This window comes from Natator depressus, chromosome 9, assembly GCF_965152275.1.
Source record: "Natator depressus isolate rNatDep1 chromosome 9, rNatDep2.hap1, whole genome shotgun sequence".
NCBI lineage: Eukaryota > Metazoa > Chordata > Testudines > Cheloniidae > Natator > Natator depressus.
In genome coordinates, this window is record NC_134242.1 from 34221488 (window position 1) to 34248482 (window position 26995).

General features: G+C 38.6%; 1 protein-coding gene across 4 annotated transcripts in view; it reads right to left on the reverse strand.

Moving 5' to 3' along the window:
- MFF (mitochondrial fission factor) overlaps nt 1-26995 on the reverse strand; it is a 41490-nt gene extending 14495 nt beyond the window's left edge. For 2 of the 4 annotated variants that reach the window (XM_074963895.1, XM_074963894.1), the window contains exons 1-5: nt 26806-26995; nt 23811-23976; nt 20981-21198; nt 19048-19220; nt 16336-16424 (exon numbers count right to left, since the gene is read on the reverse strand). In XM_074963895.1, the coding sequence (XP_074819996.1) occupies nt 16336-16424; nt 19048-19220; nt 20981-21198; nt 23811-23848 (518 nt within the window). In that variant the 5' untranslated portion in view covers nt 23849-23976; nt 26806-26995. Of the gene's footprint in view, nt 1-6528; nt 6688-16335; nt 16425-19047; nt 19221-20980; nt 21199-23810; nt 23977-26805 lie in introns of all 4 variants that reach the window. The other 2 variants (XM_074963892.1, XM_074963893.1) reach the window with 2 other exon arrangements.

Consider the following 26995-nt stretch of genomic DNA (forward strand, 5'->3'; position numbering starts at 1 on the left):
GCCCTACCCGCTTCCCCGTGGCCCCACCCCCACTCACTCCATCCCCCCTCCATCCCTCTGTCGCTCTCCCGCACCCTTGCTCACTCACTCATTTTCACTGGGCTCAGGCAGTGGGTTGGGTGCGGGACAGGTTGAGGGCTCCAGCTGGGGGTGCAGACTTTGGGGTGGGGCCGGGAATGAGGGGTGAAGGAGGGGGCTCAGGGCTGGGGCAGAGGGATTGGGGTGTGGGGAGGGTTGTGGGGTGCAGGCTCCAGGAGAGGGTGAGGGGTGCAGGCTCTTGGCAGTGCTTACCTCATGCGGCTCCCGGAAGCAGCCGGCATGTCCCTGTGGCCCCTAGATGCAGGGGCGGCCAGGCAGCTCCACGCGCTGCCCTCGTCCACAGGTGCCGCCCCCGCAGCTCCCATTGGCTGTGGTTTTGGCCAATGGGAGCCTCGGAGTCAGCGCCTGCAAACGGGGAAGAGCGCTTGGAACCAGCTGGCTGCCCCAGTGCCTAGGGGCCGCAGGGATATGCTGGCCGCTTCTGGGAGCCATGCAGAGCCGGGGCAGGCAGGCAGCCTGCCTTAGCCCTGCTGCGCCACTGACTGGACTTTTAGTGGCCTGGTCAGCAGTGCTGACAAGAGTCACCAGAGTCCCTTTTCGACTGCGTGTTCTGGTCAAAAACCAGATGCCTGGCAATTCTATGCAGGAAGTTATTTTACAAAAGAAAACAAAAGATACCCACCCCCATCCCCTCCACATATAACAGGACAGCATTCTTGCCCAAAAGAATGAGGTCTGTTGTATTTCATAATGATAATTCGCTCCTGTTTTATAGGTGCTAATATTTCCTCTTTAGAACAGAGAGTTTATTTAATAAATTTATAAAACCATAGGAACTGCCATTCCTGATCAGATCAGTGTTCCATCTAGTCCAGGATCTTGTGCTGACAGAGGCCAGAACTAGATACTTCTGAAGAAACTGTAAGAAACCCTATAATGGGCAACTGTGGAACAGATTGCCCAAACAGGAAGTTTCTTTCCACTCCAGGCAGTTAGTGGTTAGTTTACACCCTGAAGCATGAGTTTTGATATCCCTTATTCATTTCTTATTCCACCTAATATTATTTTGGCTGTTCTCATTATCTAAAATTCAAAAATTTTCAAAATCTTTCTCGGTTCTTGGCCTCCATAATAATTTGTGGCAATTTAGTTCTGTAGCATCTGCAAAACCTTGTTATCTAATTGATCTCAAACACACTACCCTTCTAGAGGTAACTACATTTTCTAGGAAACCGCTATCAGGGGGCTAGAGACTGGGAGCTAGAAAACCATGAGTTCTAATCCAAACTAATATTCTGATTTAATCTGTGGACAAGTCTCTAAGGTACAGATGTTTAAAGATATTTAGATGTTGCTCTGTTCAGTACTGCAACACTTAACTGCATTAGAAGCTTAAGTGCCCAAGTCACTTTTGAAAATGACACTTCGGCCTTGTAATGCTGAGGAGAACAATGCCTAAATACCTTTCTAAATCTGGGCCTTAATTCCTCCATCCAGATCAAATTAAATGTAAAGTTGTAAGTGAATTAGGTTCCTGTGCAAACTGGTTGGGTAGAAGAACCAACAGTACTTTGCCCTGCCACATCTTCGTTAATTGCAGATTTCAAAAAGGTAACATTCACTTCAAGTACAGGGTCCTCATATAGCATGCAGCAGCCACTAAAATCAATACAATTAACTTTTAGGTCTCTTTGCACTTTATCTAAAACTAGCAATTACTTAATTTTTGTACAGCTCTGTGAGTACAATAGGCAGTTAGTCTGGTTATTAGCTTTCTACATGGGCTTCCTTAATGACCGGAGTAACTCCTGTCATAAATTATTTAAAACTTTGAATTTCCTCGCTGATATCATTTTGGTCACCACATTAAGTATATTTAATACTAATAAATTATCAAAATTAACCACATCCCTCATGCCATCTGTACATAGCATATTACAATATTCCATTGCAAACACAATGGAACATGGAGGGAACCGTGCTGCAAAGTGTCGCAACACAATAGGGGAGGCAAAAACGGACAGCAGTGCAGTGGCTGAAATGGTCCATCTGAGCTCATCTTCCTTTGTCTGAGCAGAGTATATTTTGGGGGATCCCATAATAATAATTCAGTAGTGAACTCATGGATGTTGAGGAAAAAAAATATAAGACACAGTCTTTCATTCATACTAAGTATGAATGTCTTGGCTTTCAGTTTGTGTTAGTGTGTGTGCGCATGCGCGCGAGAGAGAATTTAGTTATCATTAAAAGTTTTGGTTTGACACCTTTGAAAATCCATGTCCTCTCTTTATATACAAAAAAGTAGCAGAAGTGTCAGATTCCCTAGGCTGATCCACCAATGCTGATTTACAGGTCAGAGTGCCTTAAGTCTGATGTGGAAATCTTTGGGGGGAGCGAGGTGAGGAGGGAATGATGCAGGGCCACAGGGGAACTGGAGGTGGGTTGGGTGAGTACAGTACATCAGAGAGGAGCTGTGAACTGACAGACTACAGGCATCAGATTAAAGCTGCTCTCCCCTGGCTCCTTTCAGCACCACCGGGAAAGCCCTTAATGTGCTAATGCCTTGGCAGACACATAAGGGATATGTCTACAATGCAATGTCAGCCCAGGGCTAGTAGAACTTGAGTTAGCAGAACCTGGGTTTGTTAACATAGGGCTTGAGCATCTACACTCATTTGTAACCTCAGGCTAGGAATTGTTGATTATTGGGTTCCAGCCTGTGGCTCCAGTACCTACACTTCATTATGCAGGCCTGAGTCCCACCACCTGTATCCCAGATTTCCTTGCACCCTCCCAAAATGTGGCCACTCTAGCCCTTTGTTCATGGTGCAGTGATAAAACTTGACTGTCCACCAAACTTGACTGTCCAAAGGACAAAGAAAGTAGGCCTGTGGGATACTTTTGTGGACTCCCAGAACACGAGTCCAGTGGGGCTGCAGCTACACTGCAAAGCAATAAGGTTTGAACCCTGGGTCCCAGCTTGACTCAGGCTTCAACCCTCCACCCACATGAGGTGCTTGGTCCCTGAGTCTGAGTCCCGGGTTAGTGTAATTTGTATGTATATGGAATGGGGGCTAGGCTTGAGTCTGAGTTCGAACTCTGGGTTTACACTGCAGTGTAGACATACCCTAAGTTTCTACCACTTCCAGACCCTTATCCCCCTGCACAGCCATGGAATCTGCAACTCCCCACTCTAAATATACCACCTCCAAACCTCCAGAAAACCTCTTCCTGTCAACCACAGGTTTCCCAAACACTACCAAAGTCACAAAGCCCTTCTCAACTCGTCATGCCCCACAGAACCCCATTTACTCTCCCCCCTATGGTCTCATCCCATATCTGAATGGTTCTGTCAGCTAATCTTACCTTTGCTAAAAACAGTTATGCCAAATAAGGTGACCAATTGTTTGTTCAATTTAAACATTTCAAAAGCGGCCTGTTCTGAGATGTTGAATGAGCATGTTACATTTGTCATCTGTGGGGGATAGTGATTATTTAGCTAGACTCTAAAGGATTCCAAAGAAGCGTGTGGAAAACAGAGTAGAACTTCAGAGAAGGAGCATTTTTAAAATGCCTCCTCTGCAAAATGTTTGTAAATATTTTACCTTAAAAATTATATGGAAAATTAAATTTCCCTCTGAAAAATTATTGGTCCAAATGTAAAGACAAAATTAAAATTATTAGCGTGGGAAAAAGTTATTTTAATTAGGATGCAAATGAAAATCTCAGCTCTAACTTAACTATGGAGTTGCTACCAACACAGGTCAACCTAAAAGGGACAGTAGTTTTAGGTCCCAAGCTTAAGTTGTACCAAAAATAAAAAAAGGTTTCTCAAAATTTAATTAAAAATCTGGTTGTACTGAAAATTTAAACACTCCCCTACAGCTCTGGAAACAAAAAACTGACATTACTGCAGGACAACCAGAAAATGAAGGCTTGTTAGAAAATGAAACTGACCTATTTTCATTATCCAAGCTGAATAAAATGCAAGAGTAAACAGACAGTATAAATAGTGAGAATTAAATTCTATTTTCAATTTAAATAGTCTAATAGGTTAGTAATACTGATAAAATTCTAAGAATAAATTCCTTATCTACTATAGTATAAAACTACCATCAGTAATTTTACTAGACTGGGACATCAACTGGCAATATTTTGAAACAGAAAAGCAAGCCAAAACCAAACCAAAGAGTATTTCCAGTAAATAGAACAATCAAAACTTGTTCATTTTAAGAGATCTTTCAGTGACACCAAATGAAAAAAGTATATCATTAATATTAAAATAAGAACAGATATGCCTTGAAATACATAGGGAACACTATACTACATAGAACAAAGAAAAACAGTTTGAAACATTTAAAATATATATCTATTTTGCAACCATGCACGTGGATTATCCAAATTTCACATTCCCACTTCAGTCAGAATAGTCTGGAAGATCTAAACATCTGAAAATACATTTACTCAAAAGAAAAAAAGATCACCCCGTTAGTCCATCAATAATTTTATATTTGATCCCTGCCAAAATTGTAGATGGATAGTAATCGTTTTCAGTTTCCTTTAGGAATTTCCATAAAGAAATACATCAAAATCAACATAAAATCTAGAAACAGTAAGGCTGTTTTCTGAAACTTTCAGACTTGGAAGCTCATCAGATAATTATTAGAAAGGCAAACAATATTTGAAGGTTCTATTTTTTCCATAAATCCAAGAGAATATGGGTGAAATCCTGCCTCACTGAAGTAAAAGGCAAACCTCTCATTAATCTCAAGGAGGACAGGATTTCACCACATATTTTTAAACGAGTCTTCTACATGCTATAAATCTTTAAATATTATTTTTTTGGAAAGTTAACTCTTCCTTACTTGGGAGGGGCAATTTTGCAAAACTAAAACATACTACAGTTATGTTTAACCTTTTATTGATATGGACATGTTAACTTGTTACTATCCACCAAACTGTTGGACAAGGGTCAAAATCTTGGCAAAAATTATGGGTGAGGTTTTAAAAAGACCCTAAGGGAGTCATTAGGTGGAATTCAATGGGAACTGGGTATCTAATTAACTCTCTTAGACCTCTTTGAAAATCCATCTTTGAGCATAAGACCAACAAGTCTGGAGTTCTTCACAATTACGTGACCTTGAGATAGATAGTTCTGTATGAACATGTTGACAACTCTAGTTAACTATAGGAGGGGTCAGTTTGAATGCTGACCACGCAAATAAGATTGGCTTGACAGTTACGATTCAATCCCTTACTAAAATGAATGGGAAAGAAACAGCTTAACTTAAGCCTTATTTACACCAGGGTTATGTTATAGAAATATTTCACTGTGATGCTAAAATCAAGAGGGTGAGGAGCAAAATTTTTAAGAATTCCCTGATGCAGACAATTCCAATGCTAAAATGCTATTCCAAGAATTCCCCAGTAATTACTCCAAAGGCTTTTGGGTCAGCTCCTCAGGAACTGGAAGCAAGTTATGTGTACCTTTCTAATGCAGCCCATTAAAGTAACACATGAAGTTTGATAAATTAATGTCACCATTATTAGTCTTTATAAGTAATGTTATATTGTTGGATGTGTCAGTCTTACAGTACTAACAAATTAAGGGTAAAGGATCAAATTCAGTGTACAATAAGTGGCACAAATGGGCTAATTTTGGCCAAATAACTACTCTTTATAAACCAGCTTATCCATAAAGTGTAAAACATATTACAATAGCATACTTCTCAATAAGACGATCACCAAAGAATGCAGTACTGAACAAATAGTTCTCAGAATACCATCCAGAAACTATTTCAATAGCAATGCAGTTAACCTATCACTTGAGCACAATATGTAGACAAAATGACAGTCATCAGTTACATAATTAACTTATCTACTATTTAGAATAACAACTGTCACAGGTTAAAGGTCTCCTAACATTTTTTCCAAAAATATTGTTTGGAAAAACATTGGATGTGAATTATCTTAGGTAAGTTTCCAACTTGCTCCTTCATATTAGTTCCACTGAATCATGACAATGTCAACCCAATCTTACTGATTTGTTCCAACAGTCAGCAACAGAAAGGTCAAGGATGTTATAAGAAGCCTGCAGACTTGTGATCCATCATCATTTGGACGGCCAAAAGCAATAGAAAACATCTAACAAATTAACAATTTGCCAACAGCACATAAACCAAGCCTTCCAATCACCAGATTAGGTTTTCCTATTTTGATTTTTACATGAAGAGAAATAGAAACCAAACACACACTCTTTAAATACTATATTTGATTGAAGCAAGGTACTAGATAATGGAGTCTTATGAAATGTGAATTTTGGACAATTAAGTTATTTATAAACAATGAAAGCAAAAGAAAGCAAAGCAAAATAATATCATCCCATATTAATAAGTAGACAGAAACCACACTCCACTAAAAAGGAGCACACACCAAAAAAAAAAAAAAAAAAAGCAGTAAGAGCTGGAAGAATCACTGATGGCCAATCACCTGCGATTTTCATCCAGCACATCCAAGACCTGCTGGTAAGCCCTACGAGTAGAAGACTGGATAAGCGACAAAATGCCACGAGCAGAGTAAATATTAGATCCATCTTCAGGTAACATATGAGGAGGACAGACACGAGCCTGTTGTAGTGATGATGTCACACTGTTTGTACAAGCATAGCAAATGAAGAGAAAAACACTGTTGTCAGATTTTAAATAAAGAACTTCTTCAGCCAGCCCTAGTTCCAAAGTTTAAGTTGATTCCGTTTGATCTTACCCTTTGCCCACCAATACCAGGTAAACACTGTCAAAAAAAGAGTAGCAGATGGATTCACAATTACATTTGTTAATTATCTTATGAACCAAATACAAATTACATTACACAAGACTGTGATTTTGGTACAGATATATAGGGTGTTTTTTTCAGAAGTCCGCAGTACTCACGGACATCAATGGGAGGAGAGTTAGGCCAACATTCGACATTTTTTAACATTCCACCCATAATCTCTTTTGAAGTCTTACTTTGAGAGAATTACGTATTAATGCAAACATGACAACCTGGCATAAGTCCATCTCTTGAAGCAAAAAAAGTCTCTCACGTTTAACAATGAAAGAGTGAGATTACGATAGTATTTTGATTTGCTTGTGTCTGATGGTTAAAGAACCAAGGTTTAACTGAGAAGTTAGAATAAAAACCCAAAATTCATCTACCAAAGATGACAAAAAGTCTATGAACTATAATTCTGACCATTCTATCAAAGAAAAGTGAACTGAGTTTAAAATGTAAGCATTACAGGGGGTTTTTTGTACATGATTTATTTTACAAACATCTCTGCTGGACACTATTAAATGCTGATCAAACATCTTTGTGTTGTACATGTATTCCTCTTATTAACTTGCCATTTGCCATATAGGCCTTTACACCAGGATATTTATTTTTAGGAAAATAAACACAAATTTTAATTAATAATGACATGCTTGTTTAGCCTGAATTCATTCTTGTTAAGTTGATAATTTAGTAATTATGTTTGAAAGAGTCTGATTCACTGTACTCTCTAGAATTCTGGGATGGTTTATAATCCAAGACGATTGCTCATCACCAACACTGGATGTTCCTTTGATCTTCTTTGTCTATCATTCCTGCTTTACTGCTACAATATTCTGAGTCTGAGTGCCAATCTTTCTGATCTTTTGCCTGTGTTCCCAAGAAACTGTTATTTAAGTAAAGTGTTAACGGTGGAAATCAGTATACTTGATGTTTGGATCCCTCCTTGGCTGGATCAGAGATTTTCATTGCCTAATTATTCTTGGATTGTGGAAGGAGTGTTCAGCTGATGCTGAGATTAAAACAATGGGTGGTACAAAAAACAACTGCATTGAAAAGGAGGATCAGCATCACCCTGGCCATCAGTCCATTCACAGCAGTAGCACAGCCAGCCTGAGGGTCAACAGGAATGCAAAAGCTGGATTTCTGACTCCCACTCCAAAGATGAAGACATAAGGATGGATGAGATGAGTAATAACTTTTACTGCATAGTATTTTGACAGATGTGATAATGTCAGTTGTGAACTAAGCTTTTGTCCTGAAATCATGAATTACCTTGGTGCTTGACCGACAACGGCTAACACAGTGTTTATTGGAAGATATTTTCACAAGACATTAGAGATGTAGCACTTAGGCAAGAATTTACAGAAATAGAAACAAAGAGACTATAGCAAACATTTATTTTGCCATTTTATGGTTTTGGCTGTGTTCTTCTATACTTGAAAAAAAAAATCACCTGCACTTTCCTTTTTTCCATACTTAGGATTACTTTTACTTTTTGATTAACAGGATTAGTCATGGCAGTAGCGCAATTCCATCTAACTCCTGCTTTGCACTGTGACTACATATTATAAATATCCAGGGTGGATAAAAATCAATGATTTTAAAAAAAAAAAATCAAATAAATTGGATTTTTTCATTTAAATGAGATTTTTTTGATAAAATGCTTTGTGAGGAAAAACCCCATCTAAAGATAGTTTTAATTAAGAAACATTATAGCTCAAAGATATCTCATCATGGAATAGGGATTATAAATTCTAATTCTATAATATGAGACAATATATTCATGTAATGTTTAAAAAAAGTTTTGTAAATGAGTTCCAATAGTTAATGGATTAGGGACCCAATCTATGGGGTTCCAGGGGCTTCTCTATAGATCATTTAGGTTAGTCTTTCTATCTACCCAATGAGACTCAGTGCTCAGTTCAGAAGATACCATCAGAGACGCTCAGTTTTGCAGTTCTCAAACTGTGGATTTGTGTCTCCAGAGATAACATGCTTGTTAACAGCAAAAGTGTTTTTAAATAAGTAAATAATACATAGAGGTGAGATATAACAGACCTCAACTCTATTGTCCCTCTGCAAATTTGTGTACACAGAGTCAATCCCTTACCTCTCCCTAAAAGTGCAAAGTTTCAAAAAGTTCAGTGAACAGAAGATTGTTGGGGGTGGAATAGATCTGGACAAGGAGAAGAAGTCTGGAGATAAATGTGAGAAGAGAGGGACAGGCAGTAGAAACAAAGTGAAACTGTTTGAGCAGCATATTCCAGAAGTCTTGAGGTCTTTCCGAGTGTAGCCTTCATTGATTTGAGATCTACCATACCATTCTCTCACTAGAAGGGAAAACCTATAATGGCAGCAGGCCGTAAAAGAGACCCAGTTTGGGAATAAGAACCACTCAAGAAATATATGTTCGGTGACGATGTTTTAAAGAAAGTCACACCAGTGAACTGGTGGAAGTCACTTAAGCACTTGGATTCGGAGACTGTTGAAGTGATAATCTCACTTTTAACAGCAGTAGCTGCTTCTGCCAATATAGAAAGAATATTTTCTTCCTCTGGACTAATTCATTCCAAGTTGAGAAATTGTTTGGGATCTAGGAAAGCTTATTTTTCTTTTCTAGATGATGAACAAACAGGAAAATGAAGGTGAAGCTGACTTAATTAGCTGCAGAAGCCAATATTTTAAGTTTCTCATGTTGACCTGGCTGACATAGTCTATTTAATTTGTTTTTTTTTTTTTAAATATTTCATTTAAGTATTTTAGTTAAAAACAATTTTAACAAAAACAAATCGGATTTTAAAAAACTTGAACGTTTAACTAAATTCAAAAATTCATATGCTTGTTTTGTTAAAATAGTATATGTTTGCTGTTGAAGAAAAAAATCCAGAATACATAACGTTGTTGTTTTAGTTAAATAAAACAATTTAAAATGTCTGTCTGATGATGTTCTCCTCCTAATACAGCATGGCAAGAAAATCCTCCACATATTAATGATTAACCTGTTGAATTGGAGATAGTTCACCTCCCAATGACTTCATAAATATCTGCTTCAATTACCTTTGGTAAATGAAATAACCAAATAATCATTCATTTTCTTCTGATATAGCTGTAAAACTAATCTGAAAAGTTTTCAAAATAAATCACTTTAAAAATGTATAGTGTGTACCTTCTAAAATGAAACCTACATCTCTGAGTTGTGAAGAATATGTATTAAGGTTATAACAATGAACAAGACTGCACTTTTATGTAGAAATCCATGATTAAACCAAGTTTTCCTGACTAGTGATTTAAATCATGATTTAAATCAAATCCACCCTGTAAATATCCATTGGATAAACTTGAAGAGGCAGGGAACAGGGGCAGGCAAGAAGATATTGCCCCTCAAGTGAATTCTTTGGATACCATTTTCCAGTTTGAATTGGCAGGGCTGGGGGAGACAGGGAGGATATCAAGGTAAAGGATACTTCATATTAATCCTCATTCCCCTTGACCCTAACGAAGGAACATGATTTAGTAGACTGGTGGAATCAGCAGGGGGAACAAAAGTCCCTCCAAATTCTCAAGATGCAATAATTTTATAATCATATAGATGGTAGATTAAAAACTAAGTAAAATATTTGGCTTATCTATCAATGCATCTTAATGACTAAAAATGCAGAATAGTGAATGGAAGAAATTAGAAACTGTACAAGAGACAGCATCAACAATGGATGATAGCTTGGAAATGTGGCAGGAAAAACACCACAGTGGTCCAACACTGTAGCATTTAATTTCAAAAAGGGGAACTACACAAAAATGAGGAGGTTAAACAAACAGAAATTAAGGGTACAGGGCCAAAAGCGAAATCTCTGCAAGCTGTGTGAAAACTTTTTAAAGACACCATAATAGAGGCTCAACTTAAATGTATACCCCAAATTAAAAAACATAGTAAGAGAACCAAAAAAAGAGTCGCCATAGCTAAACAACGAAGTAAAAGAAGCAGTGAGAGGCAAAACGTATCCTTTAAAAAGTGGAAGTTAAATCCTGGTGAGGAAAATAGAAAGGAGCATAAATGAAGTGGCAAATGAAGTGTAAAAATACAATTAGGACGGCCAAAAAAGAATTTGAGGAACAGTTAGCCAAAGACTCAAAAAGTAATAGCAATTTTTTTTTTTAAATTAAGTGCTACAATGTCAGACCACTTTGGTGTTTTTGCAAAAAGAAAAGGAGTACTTGTGGCACCTTAGAGACTAACCAATTTATTTGAGCATAAGCTTTCGTGAGCTACATCCGATGAAGTGAGCTGTAGCTCACGAAAGCTCATGCTCAAATAAATTGGTTAGTCTCTAAGGTGCCACAAGTACTCCTTTTCTTTTTGCGAATACAGACTAACACGGCTGTTACTCTGAAACCTAAAAATTATTAGGGGTATGGAGTGGCTTCCGTACAAGGAGAGATTAACAAAACTGGGATTTTTCAGCTTGGAAAAGAAAAGAGAGCTAATGAAAGATATGATTGAGGTCTATAAAATCATAACTGGTGCAGAGAAAGTAGATAAGGAAGTGGTGTTTATTACTTCTCATAACACAAGAACTAGGGGTGAAATTAACAGGCAGCAGGTTTAAAACAAATAAAAGGAAGTATTTCTTCACACAACGCACAGTCAACCTGTGGAACTCCTTGCCAGAGGATGTTGAAGGCCAAGACCATAACAGGGTTCAAAACAGAATAAGATAAATTCATGGAGGATAGGTCCATCAATGGCCAGTGTCAAAGGACAGGATACTGGGCTAGATGGACCTTCGGTCTGACCCAGTAGGGCTATTCTTATGATAACAAATATGGAGTTGGACATATTTCAAACTATAGAATGCTGCCCCCTTCACACTCCCTCCCCCCTCCCCCCGGTCTATAATACTAAATACCACAGTAGTGTTATCTATATACAAAAGCTTTTGTAAAGATTTCAAGGGAACCACTGACTAGAAACATATATTTGTACTTCTAGTAGACATTTTGCATTAACAGCTGTACTGAATAAATTGAAGGTCTCACAACAAGAACTAGCTGCTTGAATTTATATACCATCAAATTATTCTGAATTGTCCCTGAGAACATCAATGGGCTTTACAAAGTGGGTAAATATTAGCACTCAATTTAATGGAGGAAAACTGAGGACCAGAGAGATAAAGTGACTTTCACAATATCACAGAGCAAGCTAAAGTCAGAGCTGAGAATAGAATCCAGAGCTACACAACTCCTAGTCCTTGATCTAATCACTAGTCCACTGTACTACATCCAGTTCAGTGAGCCCCAAACTAGCTACAAGAAAGGACTGTTTTATAGGCTGCTTGCAAGGACAGTCTCAGAGATTATTCGAATCATGAAATTTATTTGCTTTTGGATAGGAGTCAAACTACAGAGGCAGGAAGAGAGAATTCCTATTAAGAAAGTTTTCTCCACAAAGGCAATTTGTTAACTTATATATCCCTCTAAACTACATAATCAGTGTAAGGGAAACCCTTCTATTTTGGTTCTGACAAAGCTTGGGAATTATTATGCAGACACAGTTTGAAGTTTCAAGGGCAGAAAATGAATTTATGTGAAAACAGAAGGAGTTAAGGAAAACTGAATGGAGTTAATTCCCCTTCTATGATCTTCCCTCAGGATTCAACAGCATAGAGCTATAATTGATTCATTTGTTAAGTCTCTGAAGGTACTTCTACACAGAAATTGAACACTCGTGACTGGCCTGGGTCAGCTGACTTGGGCTTGGGCTATGAGGCTAAAAATTGCTATGTCAACATTCTGGAGTGGGCTGGAGCTTAGACTCTGGGACTCTGTGCTGTGGGTCTTTTATTCCAGTGTAGATGTACCCTGAAATATTCTATACACAAAGTCAAGAAGAGAGTATGGAGAAGTGGTCTATGGAGTAAACATTTGATGTACAAGGGAATTACAATGTACAATTCTGCCAAGGGAATTACATACAAGGTGCTCCTACATTTCAGTGTCTCACACTTGTCATTAGTTACTCTAACTACTGTACTATCTACAAAAGCTTTCCCTGCCGTTCTTTTGTCTTTTCTATTTTTGTAATTAAATATTCTTGGGATTTAATACTATTTTGCTGCAGAGATTTGACAAAAGGCATTTTCATGAAGCATTTTAGCAGGTTTGTAACTATAGATTGCTTAAACATGTAAATGAAGGATGTGCATTTGGGATGAAATTGAACCAACTGGGAAATTATTGAAATAAACTGTAGTAAAGCTCAGCAACACTGTAAAATATTTAAGGTTCATGATTGAACAATGTTTGCAGGAAGGCCAGTTAGACAACTGTTGAAGATGTAGAGGCGTCTTACTTATTGTTCAGACTTGGATCTGCCTTATGCTTCTAAAGGAGCAAGTTTCCAGTAAATAGATTTAGCTAATGAAGGTGATTAAATAGCTTTAACACAGATTAATTAAGATGTATTAGGAGTTAACTGCATGTTCCATTTCTAAAATGTAAACTCCATCACCTCCTTCCCCCACAAGTTGCCAGAAGAACAGCATTTCTCAAACTATGAGGTTAGTCTCCCTGAGAAGGCACCAGCCTCTTCCAGGGAAACGAAGAGAGTCTAGAAAAAATTAAATACTCTCCTCTGCCACATATTCTTGCTGGACCACTTGTTTTAGAATAAAAAGTAATCAATCCTTGGATTCAATATCAGTTGGTAATAACCAACATAAAGCTCTCTTTCCCCAACTAAGCAGAAATGGCCAAGGAATGTCCATACGTTGAACATACTCTTCTGTTTTTTGCTTTGCAACTATGTTCTGAGTGGAGATTCTCCCCTCTTAACTTCTGTCTCTGCTTAAATTAAGAGAGAGTTTCCACAAATGTAAGCCCAAGCATTTCTTTACCCCAGTACCTAACAGAAAGAATGAGGTGTAAAGTTTGAGAAATCCTGCAACAGAATTACAGATAGAAGTCAGGCCCTCAGCATACTAAGAGCTATTTCAAGTAGTATGCACTGAATTACAGACACTGTGATTATAAGATTAGTAGTACAGAGAGCTACATAATTAAAAATAATTACAGTACATGAAAATCAAAAGTAACAGTTAAGCTTATGTGTAGTCCTTAGTTGAGAAGGGTGACTGGAACCGTGGCATCTTATTTCTTGGGACAGTATCTGATCTGTGCCACCTTGAATAAGACTTGTGATTCTCTTAAATAAGCGTCCTAGTAAATAAATGGAAGGTAATTTAGAGAACCATCATTACTGCTCAACAGTTAGTTATTGTACCAACAAGTGCCTAGTCATTACCATGTCAACTGGTCCTTACAAACATTTGAGAATCTAAGTATTACTGTCACTGTTCCACCCCCATCCGACTACAAATTCTCGTGACAGCCACTGCATGCAATAGGGTAACAAGGAGTTAAATGACAACACATTCAGCAACATCTGTCAACTCCACTCCCCCCACCACACACACAAAATCAGGAGCAGTTCCAACTCCTTCCCTCAAATCTGGGGTGGCTCTTCTAAAAATGTTTTTATTTCTGTCACTCTCACAGCACACATACTGGAACGTCACACAACCCATCAGCCCATCTTTATTCCAAAATACTATAGCTGTTAAGAGTCAGGTATTTAATGTATTTTAAAGACAAAAATCTCTTTACGTTTTTATCACTGCAGGGTCTCAGTGCACAATCACTCTGCAAAGTCATTTGTTTATGTGATATTTTTGAGGAAAAGACAAAAACCCAAGCTGCAATTTGCAAAGGAGCCTAAAAGTTAGGTATTCAACTCTCATTGACTTTCAGTGGGATATGGGTGCTTAATTCCTCTTAAATTCCTTTGAAAATCTCAGCCCTAATCTGTACAGTGTTATGGCTATTTGAGGTACAACATGCTCCCAGAAAGCTTTAAAAAGCAGAATAGAAAAATCTTTAACTCTCCCCTTCCCTGTTTTAAAAATAGTCCCTAGAAGTGCATGAGAATCATCTTATGCCCTAGTTATGCTAGGAATTACACCATGTTAGCAAGACTAGTTTAAGCATGGTATAAACAGTTTGTCTGGCCAGAGTGGATGGGGAATAAGATTTAAAAATACAGTGTTCCAGGCTATGCTTCTGTCACTATGTTCTAATCTAGAGAATATTTTTTAAATGGTTGTGTTACATCTGCACTAGTTATACAAACTGTATTTACAATGGATTCTGCAGATTAATTTCCTGGTTAGATGGAGCCTTTATTGAGACACCAGAGTGGACAGTGCACAATGATACTTGGCTGTCAGTCAAGTCAGCACATAAAGTTAGACCAAGAGGACAAGATAAGCAAGGGTTAAACATCCTATAACAGGCAAAATGTTTTGACAGGACTGTCTTTTTAATTAAAGGGTTTAATGTAACTTGAATTTAAGCTGCAAAGCGTGGACTCTTCTCCTGTTTGTGGAGGAAAGTGAATCGGACCCATCCAAGTGCAAGAATAAAAGCCTACAATGACTCAAGTAAGCTTCTGTCAATAATTCACTATACCATGGAAACTGTGATCCTTACAGCTGAATAGTATGGAGAACTAGCACATATTTCATACAATATATAGGCTTATTATCCAAGTCACATTTGTTTAGATCCAGCAAACACATTCCTAATTCTAATTAGAACACAGGGGTGGCATTTTCAGATAGTAGCAGAAGGAATACAAGGATTGCAATTGCAATTGCAATGATTAAAAAAAAACAGCCAGCCTCTTGTGTTTTTATACCATGGTGAAAAAACGTAACTGAAGTATACTCAAAATTTAACTATTTAAACGTTCTATTAAATTTCATCAAAAGGGAATGAGATGTATATGATTACAACATTTCCACATCCACCCACACCCAATAAAAAGGGGTGTCTGCCACTCACCGGCTTCTCAACATGAAGATATATTGACAGATTTCAAATAAATTATATTTTTATGACGTTAGAGAAAATTACTTATGTAATTATGAGGGTGCACCAATTTCTTTGCTCCTATTCAAGGGATCACACAAAAAGGTGGGGACATCTTTAACACACAAAGTAGAACTCAATTTCTTGGAAGAATAACCTGAAACTTGGGAGAAAGTATTGTACACAAAATCATGATCTGATAATCTCTTTCAAGTTACAGGCAGACAACTAGAAGTCACATGGAAAAGTAGTTGAGCTAAAGTTGTGATCTGCAGCTCATGGCAAAAAACAGCAAAATCACAACTGAAAAAAGATCCCAAACTCCAAAGAGAACAGGGAGATTTTATTGTAAATGAAGTCAGCCAACAGCACAAAAAACAGGGTTAAAAAGTTGATTATTCAGGAAACATATTGCACTTCTATAATGTTCAAACTTGTGTTACTTAACAGTGTTTGAAATGAGTATACCAAACATCAACAGGAAAAGCAGATGGGAGGAAAGAGAGAACAAAATACTAATCAAGTTGCCCTTAAGTCACTGCATCCCAGATCTCTACTCACATGGAATCGTTTCTGACCAATTGACCATTTTGACGAACAGCGTTTTCACTCATAGAACGTTCTCTCTTCGATCTTCCCACTGAACGAACCTGAAAAAACAAAAAGAAGTGGAAGAGGGAGACAAAGAGAGGAAGAGAGAGTGTTTTTCAGGAGTGTCCCACAAGTACTGTGCTAAAGGCTGTTGACCGAATCTGCTCTCAGATACACATTCATAGCTCTCGTTGATATCAAAGTGAGTACAGAAGAGCACCTGATGGCAGAATCTGGCCCCGTTTACAGAATATGGAATTGAGTTTCTAATACAGTTTATCCCAAATTACTTGGTGCTGTCCAAGACACATGAATAAATGGAATTTTAGATAGACAAAGTGGGTGATGTAATATCTTTTATCAGACCAACTTCTGCTGGTGAGCGAGACAAGCTTTCAAATGGACCTGAAAAAGAGTTCTCTGTAATCTTGAAAGCTTGTCTCTCTCCCCACCAGAAGTTGGTCCGATAAAAGATATTACATCACCACCTTGTCTCTCCAACTTCTGTGGGTGAAACAGACAAACTTTTGAGCTACACAGAGCTCTTCTTCAGGTCAGGGAAAGGCACTCAGTGTCACAGCTAAATGCAAGGTGGAACAGATTGTTTAGCGTAAGTAATTAACACATATTGGAAGGCAGTGTTTCTCAACGATTGGTCAATGGACCTACACTGGTCCCTGAGATCTCCCTGACACAGATTAGGAAGACAGCAAGCTGGTCCCTGGTATCAAACAGGTTTGGAAACACTGTTCCCAGGGACTATTCAAGGTGAAGTGGCCTGTTAACACCCCTGCAGTCATAGGACACCAAAAAAAGGGGGGGGGGGAGGGGCGGGGTTGGAGGGCAAGTGGATTACACATTGTTGGAATAAACCATTAATCCAGCATCTCTCTTAAAACCATGATTTTTAGCGTCTAGTGAAGTTATGAATTTAAGCTCTCAGGCTTGTCTTTTGAAGGTGTTGTGAAGGCTTCCTTTGAAGATGAGGACTGAGAGGTCAGATATGGAGTGATTGTTTTGTGAAACATGCAGATCTGATACTTTTTTCACCCATTTTCACCCAGGGATGATATGGCGTTTTTGTTTTATTTTTCTGTGACAGTTCATTTGAGAGTGTAGCAATTATCTGGTTTCACCCACATAGTTGTTATTGGGGCATTTAGTACACTGGATGAGGTATACCACATGTTGTGATACGCATGTGTAGGACCCATGGATCTTGAAAGGTGTGTTGTGGGAGGTACCGGAATTTTAGATGAATGAGGAGGCAACCCCTTATGCCCATTACTGTTTCTGTTAACCATTCACACAATTACTGTTAGAAAGGACAATAGAAGCCCACTAAGTCTGAAACAATAAATAGTAATTCTGTATTTTACATATGCAGTTTAATAAATGTTTGGCTGCTTAGAAAATTGGAGACAGAATATATCTATTAGGTCATCTTATCCATCCCTAAGCCAGTGCTGTCTTGTTCCCTGAAACACATTTTTACAGCTTAATTAACAACATTTTGCTTAATATTGATTATATTAACAACGGATACTGGTTTTCATACAAATCTGACACTTTTTTAATCCCACTATTCTCTTGCTCTCAATAATATCCTGTAGCAATAGTTACACTGATTAAATTATATACTGGGTAAAAAAGAATCCCCTTTTATCAGTTTTAAATTAAATTAGTTGTCTTTCAGTTTCGTGTGTTGTCCCCTTGTGCTAGTATTATAGTATTAGTATTATAAAGAAAAGGTAAATAGGAGCTCCACATTTACCCTCTCTAAACTGCATTATTTTATACCTTTATCACATCATCTCTTATTTACCTGATCTAAAACAAAGTCCCAATTCCTTTTTAATCACTCTTATTATTGAAGTTTTGCATGTCTCTAATCACTCTCATTGTCCTTTGCTGAACCCTTTCAATTTCTGCCATGTTCTATTTGAGATGAAGTAACTGGAACTGAGGTATTCAAAGTGATGATTTAAACAACCTTATGTCGTTTGCCTTTTTGACTCTCCTATGCATTTAGCAAATATTTTAACTGAACTGGCTCTAAGGACACTTAGTTTCCTGAGTCTCAGACTTAATTTAGAACCTAGTGATGTGTTTTCAACACATTTTGACATAAAATTCTGCATTGACCTGGACACCAAGATTTTTCCTGGTGCAATTTAAATATGGCCAAGTTACAGCATACGCATCTGGAAAATAGGGAATAAAATTAAAATACTTACAGCCAGGGCTATAAAATAGACACTTACCTATCAGAGAGCTGGTTAGGAAATATATTTTATTTCCCACCAAATAATTAAGAATTTTTTTTTGCTTTCACTGAATTTTTAGGTTTTCAGTTTCTGATAACCTGAACAATGTCAGTGAAAACAGAATTTTCTTGTGTAAATTTCCTTTTAGTCAAAAAAGGCATTTTGATCTTTTATTTTTAAACCAGTTCTAACGATGGTATCTAGGTTCTATATTCATTTTAACTGACAAATCGTTAGAGGGTTATCTTATTACTAGTAAGTGCACACATTACTTTGTAAAATATTTTTATATCTACCCATTTTATGGTAATAAACTGATCTAGATCACAATGTAGGGATCATTCACCATCCCATTTTTCTTCTTCAGTAAACTTTCACAACTAAGAAAAAGTTAAAAATAAAATAAAATACTAGCCTCTTCACTCTGAGGTGTCTGCGGTGGGGGTCTTTCTAGATCCAGAAAATCTAGTGGTCGCTCGCTAAGTGAGATAACCCGGGGAGGAGTTTTCAATGACAGAGGTTTGAATGGAGCAGACTGAATAAGGTCCAGATCTGATGGTCTGGAAAATGGAATGTCTTCACTATTACCTGCAACAACATAGTTGAGATTATTTTAATCAATATCAAGTAAACACATTAACAGGTGAAAAGTTAGTAAAAAAGTTCAAGAAGACAAAGACATCCCTCACACTTCCACAAATAGACCAAATGTTTGCAAGAAAATTTATGCCATAGGAATTAAGGAAATATAACATCAAAATATAATCAACTCAGAAAACCAAACAATTATGAAAGACGGCTGCTAGTAGTCTTGCAGTTAAGGATATATTGAGATTTTTAAAAAGTATTTCCCTTAACTATATTTCTGTGCTTCAAAAAATCCTTACCACAACCTGTTTCTTCTAGACTAGCTATTATTTGCTTCTGTATCCCCACTGAGATATATTCCTGGGAAAGTGGCCACACATTCCACAACACCTGAGGAACATAACTTCACAGTCACCTTTAAATCTGCAGCATGATGATAATTATTGAGTGACTTGACCACAATCTCACCATCCAAATAACCTGTTCATACAATTCAATTTTTAGACAGTTGTTTAAAAAACCCCAAACATCTGAAAGGTTTTCATTTGTTGCCTTGGTAAATTATATATAAAGACACAAATGCAGGAGGGACATTTGATAAAAAAATTCTCATTAAAATTGGCGGGGCGAGGCAGGGGGGAGGGAGGTTTAAGATAGCCATCATATACATAACACCTAACGTTAGAGAATATGATTGAGCCCACCTATCTCTCACATGGTTTTTGCTTATTACAAGCTACATGTCATGGTTTTTGCTTATTACAAGTCACGGTTATAGCCCTTTGACACACTTATAGCTTTTGTTCACTCTTACCTGTGCAGTATTCTCTGGACATAATACATGATCCTGGAAGCACCTGATTCACTGAGAGCACTCTCTAACCTGCAGAATTAGGTCTTACCAAAGCTCTCTTTGTTCAGAAATAAAGATGGATAGAAGTTTGAATGTCTGAGTATTTCAAACTGTGGGACAAATGCATACTAGCAACAAGGACAAGCTTTGAAAAGATGTAAGAATTGTCGATGTTCTTAAGCTTTATCATAATCGTATGATCAAACACAGATTATTATATATCATAAGCTTATTATCCGTAGAGCCAACTCAGTAGCAGAGATATCATCAATATGATGTCGATGCTCCTATTAATCAGAATAATTTTGAATTATATCTAATGGGTCAGACAAAGTATATTTTTAGAATATGCTGCAGCTACTGTAGCTTATTCCTATTATATTAAGAATCAGAAGTCAGGCAGTAGGTATGGGTGGGTGAAATTCTGTGGCCTGCAATGTGTAGGAGGTCAGACTAGATGATCATGATGGTCCCTTCTGGTCTTAAAGTCTATGAATACAAAGTAAATTTTGCTGGGGTCCATTTGTAGTACTCATAATTCAGGCATGAAAGACACAGTAAGAGATTGGTGCATGTAATTATTTCAGCTTATTGTCAATATACATTCAGACATAGCACATCAAAATTATGAAACCGTGCATATCAACATGTCGTCTTAAAAATTATCCCAATGTCTCTGGTCAATAAAGCATTTTTCATATTTTAAGAAACTTTAGAGGTCATAATTGATCAGCAGCTCCTATTTGGAGGATTGGGATACATTTCACAAGTCTTTGTTTTTGAATAATATTTTTTTCCCAAAACATCACTAAATTATTTTTTAATCCTGCAAAACAAGCTATATTGGACAGAGAGCAAATCAGGATAATGCTTTAGCTGCTACTTTTACTCTACAACGTACACATACCTGCCACTACAATCCTCTCTGGAACCTGCATAGTTACACTGGCATTTGGAAGTCCTTCTTGGATGCCTTGTTCAAGTTCAGCAGTTGGTGGAGCTACCTTTAATTTTTCTGGTACCCTCATTCGCTGGCTGATCCCTTCAGTGTACTCAATTTCATACTGAATTCGATTAATTTCTGCCATCTCAGCAGCTGGAGATGGGAACACTGCCCCATTCATTCTGATGAAAGAAAACCAAAAAGCCATGAATTATTAACTGACAGCAAAACTAAACATTAGGTGGGTTTCTTTCTCGATGCACAATAGAGTTAAGTGGATACATTTCTCCAATAACTGGGCAAGTGTCAAATCTCCTTGACTGAGCACACACAATATTTAGTGAGAATAACTCCAATGTAAATTCAAAGAGCAAAATTTCCAGCTGCAAAGGACTACAGTAATTCTCCGTATGCTACCCAAACCCCACACTGAGGCTGTGCAGGTGGTCTGTTGGCTCAATGGTGACACAGGGCTGCCTGCAATTCCTTACACAACATTGATAAGGTTTCCATACTAGCCCCCACATAGGCTAGGACAGAAAGCTACACTGGGTAAGAAGTCGGGGCACAGATGTGTTTATGCAACATCAGTATCCCAGGCAATGGGAACACAGGGGCTGTGGCTGCTATTTCAGCCTATAGAATGGAATGGTGACTGCAGGCTGCTGGGTGGTGGATAAAGGAAAGGGACAGGGTTGCACAGTAGCCTCGCAACATAGCCCTGAGTTGGCGGGGGGAGAGATTAACTTACACAGAACCCAGTTTCACCAAGAAGGAAGTTTCTCACCAGTAAGCTGTCCAATCAGTTTCAGAAATTCAGCATTCCTACAACATTCCCATTTGATTTATTCAGTACTTCTAGTTTAAGGACAAGCTATTTTGTAAACTTAAAGACTTTTTACTAATATGTATCTGATGATCTGGACAGACTAAAAATATATCTACAATATACAATCTGAGTGCTTTTCAAAATGGAAATCCTACATCTGCAGAACAGATACACCATGGGCAGAAGCAGGAAGAGTTTCCTCACACTGCCAAACCAGAGTACAGTATTTCCACCCTGAGATGGAGGGCCCCCTTTAGGGGCAAGAAAGGAATTCACTCTGCTTGACCATGCCTCTGTGACAAGACTGTAATGGTAATGATGTTTTTTACAATATGGATAGTACAGATCCTAGTGCCCCAATTGAGACTATTCACTTGTATCACATTCTCGATTTAACATCTTTCTGAAAGGAAAAGGATATCTGAGCATTTTCATAAAACTATCAAGTACTGGAATCCAAACACAGAGACAGTTTCTCAAAATAAAGTATCTTCTAAGACCTGTAAGTCGTTTGGGCACCTTTGGTTAATTTGCATATTAAACTTCATATAGAGAAGTCAGTCCATTGCTGTAATTATAGTGAAACTAAGTTATTGATATATTTACTAATATTATATAGGAGAGATGCCCTTCCGGATGTCCCATTCATACCCTACCACCAAAATTAATTTCAGAGTTTTGTATTTTAGGTGACTCAAAAAGACAGTTAGTTTGATGACACAGGACACCAGATTAAATGATGAAGTGGAAACAAATGTAAGTGTGCCAGAAGTAAGATCCACCTGGGAACCAATACAGGGATACTCAGGGTTGTGATGGGGATTCCCCAACACATTAAACCCCTGGCAATTAGAAGGAATCCCACCAACCTGAAAACACATAACACAAGAACCAGTGATCACCCAATTAAATTAATAGGGAGTAGATTTAAAACAAACAAAAGGAAGTACTTCTTCACACAATCCATAGTCAACCTGTGGAACTCGTAGCCAGGGGATGTTGTGAAGGCCAAACTATAACTGGATTCAATAAAAGAATTACATAAGTTCATGGAGGATAGGTCCATCAGTGGCTATTAGCCAAAATGGTCAGGGATGCAATCCCATGCTCTTGGTGTCCCTAACCCTCTCACTGCCAGGTACTGGGACTGGAGGACAGGGGATGGATCACTTGATGATTGCCCTGTTCTGTTCATTCCCTTTGTAGCATCTGGCATTGGCCACGGTCAGCAGACAGGATAATGGGCTAGCTGGACCACTGGTCTCACCCAGTATGGCTGTTCTTATATTTATATTTAAAACCTCACACCATAAATTAGGGAAGGAAAAACGCCCTGTTTTATGCAAGCTTGCAAAAAAAAAAATTACATTCCTTTTCCTTCATTGAGGCTGAGAACCATGCAGAGTTATAGGCTGTCTGTATTAACTCCTGCAGGTTGTATGGCTCCAATAGAAGGAGCTGATAGGACCCAAAAATTGGGAGCAGAAGTGACTCCATAGCTCATTGACAGGCACTCACCAGTTGCTCAAGTTGTTAGTCTCTAAGGAGCCACAAGTACTCCTTTTCTTTTTGTGAATACAGACTAACACAGCTGCTACTCTGAAATCAAGCAGCTCTGCCACACTTAAATGCATAGACTTTGGCCTCTCCCTCCACCCCACACTTTTGGTCTCACAGAGCAGATTTACCCTTCCTGCTACAATAAAGTAGCCTAATGTATTGTGGCCAAAGTACAAAGTGCCTTCTGAGATTTGCACATCCCAAAAGGTCATGTACAGTTCAGGCAGAAGAAGCAGAAAAGCACTTCAAGATCTTTTGAGCTGAGAGTCCCTATGCAAATGAAAGTATTTAATTTTAACAAGAACTTAAAAATACCAAGAGTATCCTATGGCAACAGCCTTGTTAAATGGCCACGATCTATTAAGTGTTACATGTACCAGATGAGTTCGATAAGATTTTACTAACCTCCCTAGAGGTGATTCACTGCTTGTTCTTTTGTTCATTTTGAAATATTTGCACAGCTATAATTTTGTAATCAAATATCACTACACTGCAGCACTGTTTACTTTACAACACAGTAAAGTTTGGATCTGTTTTTGTACATAAGACACCATGACAATTGCTTTTCCAGCTGTAAAAAAATAAATAAAGAAAGAACAGCATTAGAAGAGTCAACTTCATAAATATTTAGAATCTAAATATCAGTTTCATAATGTGAGTCTGGCAGTAATTGCCAAGTATCTACAAATACAATACTTCAGTATGCTCACATGCGTCTTAGAATTCAGACATGTAATTTCTGGAGAATTCATTGATTTTCTAAATGGCAGGAGGAAAAAACAGTGAGATTTCAGCTGCTCAATCCTTACAATACTGAAACTTACTAATTAAACTAGAGATGTATGTTTATGGGGAAGAAAGAAGAGGAGGTCTATTATAAAAGATGTTAGTCCATATTAGAAAAAAGAATAGTTAGCACAGAGACCTAAGGCTGAGATCCTGCAATCTGCTCCATAGTAGGCAGATTCCTGCACCTGTGCAAAATCGTAGGGTATGTCTACATTGCACTTAAGAGTGAGCCTCCCAGCCTAGGTAGACAAACCTGTGCTAGCATGCTAAAAATAGCTGCATGCCCCCAGGTCTGAGCTTGGGTGGCTAAAATGAGCCTCCACCGGTGCTACAATGTCCACACTGTTATTTTTTAGCATGCTAGCGTGAGTCACACTAACACAAGTCTGTTTAGGGGGCTTGCTTTCAGCTGCAATGTAGACAGCCTTAGTGACCCCAATGGCAGTGCACCTGTATAGAGTAGTTTGCAGGGCTGAAGCTTAAGTCAGAATATGTAGATGTCTATTCCACTCCTGATTTACTGTGACCTTTGACCTATCTGTGCCTCAGTTTCCTATGTAAAATAGTGACAATATTTAAACTAACTCTGTAAGCCATATTTAGACCTTAAAATAATAACAAAAAGTTCATTACCATCAAGAGAGCTCAAACTGAAAGCACAAAGTAGAAAAATAAAATTCTTAGCTCCTTTATGGTAAATGAAAAGCAGAACTGTCATTATTAACTGGAAAAATCTGAGTGGTTGAACAGTATTCAAAGTCAACAGGGGGAAAGGAAGTTTTAAGGTGACATTTACAGAACTCAGTGGTTGTCAAGGTGGGGGAGGAATGAAAGTTTGAGAAAGATAAGTCATCACAAATAAAAACATGATTAATTATGCAGAATCATGGAAAAGGGATAGAGGGGGCCAATCCGAGAGTGCACACAGGAGTGTAAATGGGAACCCAGGAGGGCTATTTTGAATGGGATTTGGAGATGAAGATGAATCAAGTAGATCGAGGAGACAATACAATATGACGCTGACTTCCTGGACACAGAAAGTAGCATGCATATCCCATTCTGGATCTCCTAAAAGGGACTGTCATTGTAACAGCAGTTTGTGATTAAGGAGAATATATGGATCTGTGTATACAAAGTTAAACAAAGGATGAATTTGGACACCATGATATGGCAATTGCCAGACACAGACAAGAGAGATGAGGGAGAGAAAAAGTTTGTCATAAACGACATGACAGTTTTGGGCTTTGGAAGCAAAGTTAAGAGGATGTATTATGGGACACAGAGGACTGATTAACTGTCAGCACATCAGTCACTGAAGCATTTAGAATCAGAAGCTATGATGTAACAAAACACTATCAGGGTGATTGGAGGGGGATGCAGAGCTACATGTCATCTGCGCACAAGGGATAAATACTGAAATGCATTCATCATGATACATGTGTCAGACCTATTTATGCACATCACCTATGCACATCATGTACATGGAAGGAATGAACAAATGTTAGCGAGGCTTTGGGTTCGTATAATATTTAACGAATGCAAGAGAGCAAATGCCACTCTGCCAGCAGCAGCTTTGAAGCTGCAATGCATAGTGAAGATCCCAATTGGGGCAAAGAGGTAGCTTTACAAGCAAACGTCTTTATTTTTCTAGTAGAAAACGAGTATTGTAAAATTAGCATAAATTAAAAAAAAGGCTGTAGTTTGATAAGCTGCTACTTTGAAATATCCAGGTTGTCACTGAGAGGTAACACTTCAAATAATGCTGTGGACAAAGTGACAACTACTAAAGTAAAAACAGAGTAAAATGGAATTCACTGGGCTTGAGCCTGAGCTAATACTGGTATCACAGCACTGTTTTCTGCGGAAGTGTCCTGATTTACAAGGGCATAAATGAGAGGGGGAAAAACAGGCCCAGTAAGTTAGAGTATTACATAATCCTAACCACTCAAGTCTCATAACCATTTAAGAAGTCATTTTAAATTATTTTGTTAATAGAGGGTGCACCACAATGTAGATATACCCCTAATGTTTAGGGTCTTTCGAAATGTGAAATCAGGGGCATCCAGCCCCTGAGGGGGCTACTGAAAGCAGGATCCCCTATTAAGTGAATATATTTAAAATAAAATAGTGTGGGCAGAGAAAATGAAAACACTGGGGGTGGGGGGCATGAAAAAGAGAAAATGGGCCAGCTGGGGGTATAAAAAATAGTAGATATGCAGAGAGAAAGTGAGAATGGCAGAGAAGATGGGGTGGGCATAAAGAAGATGATGGGGGGGGGCAAAGCTGGACAGGCAGTGAATGTGAGTGGACTCAGCGGGGGGGGGGGGGCGGTTATAACAGGCCATGGAGCAACACATGGGGGATGGGCATAACAGGGCTAGAGCAGGCCGGGGAGAAGGGGGGCCTGTAGCGGGGAGGGGCTAGAGCAGGCCGGGGTGAGGCAGGAGGGGGCTGTAGCTGGGAGGGGCTAGAGCAGGCGGGGGTAAGGCTGGGGAGCCTATAGTTAGGGGGGCAGAGTAGGGGGCATATTGCTATAGGGGGGGCCCAGTTGGGATCTTCCCACCCTGGCTGCCGGGGTCTGGCGGAGCAGGCCCCAGCGTTACCGACTCACCCAGAGGCCGGCGGGAAGCCGCCTGGCAGGCCCCTCGCGCGCTCCAGACACTCAAGGGCTCTCTCTCACTGATAAGAAAGCGCAATGCAGTCCGGGCCGCTTAGATGGAAAAACGGACTGAATTGTCCACATCGAACCGCCGTAGCCACCACTGAGCAGAGAGCGGTGTAACGTCACGTGACCTAAGAAG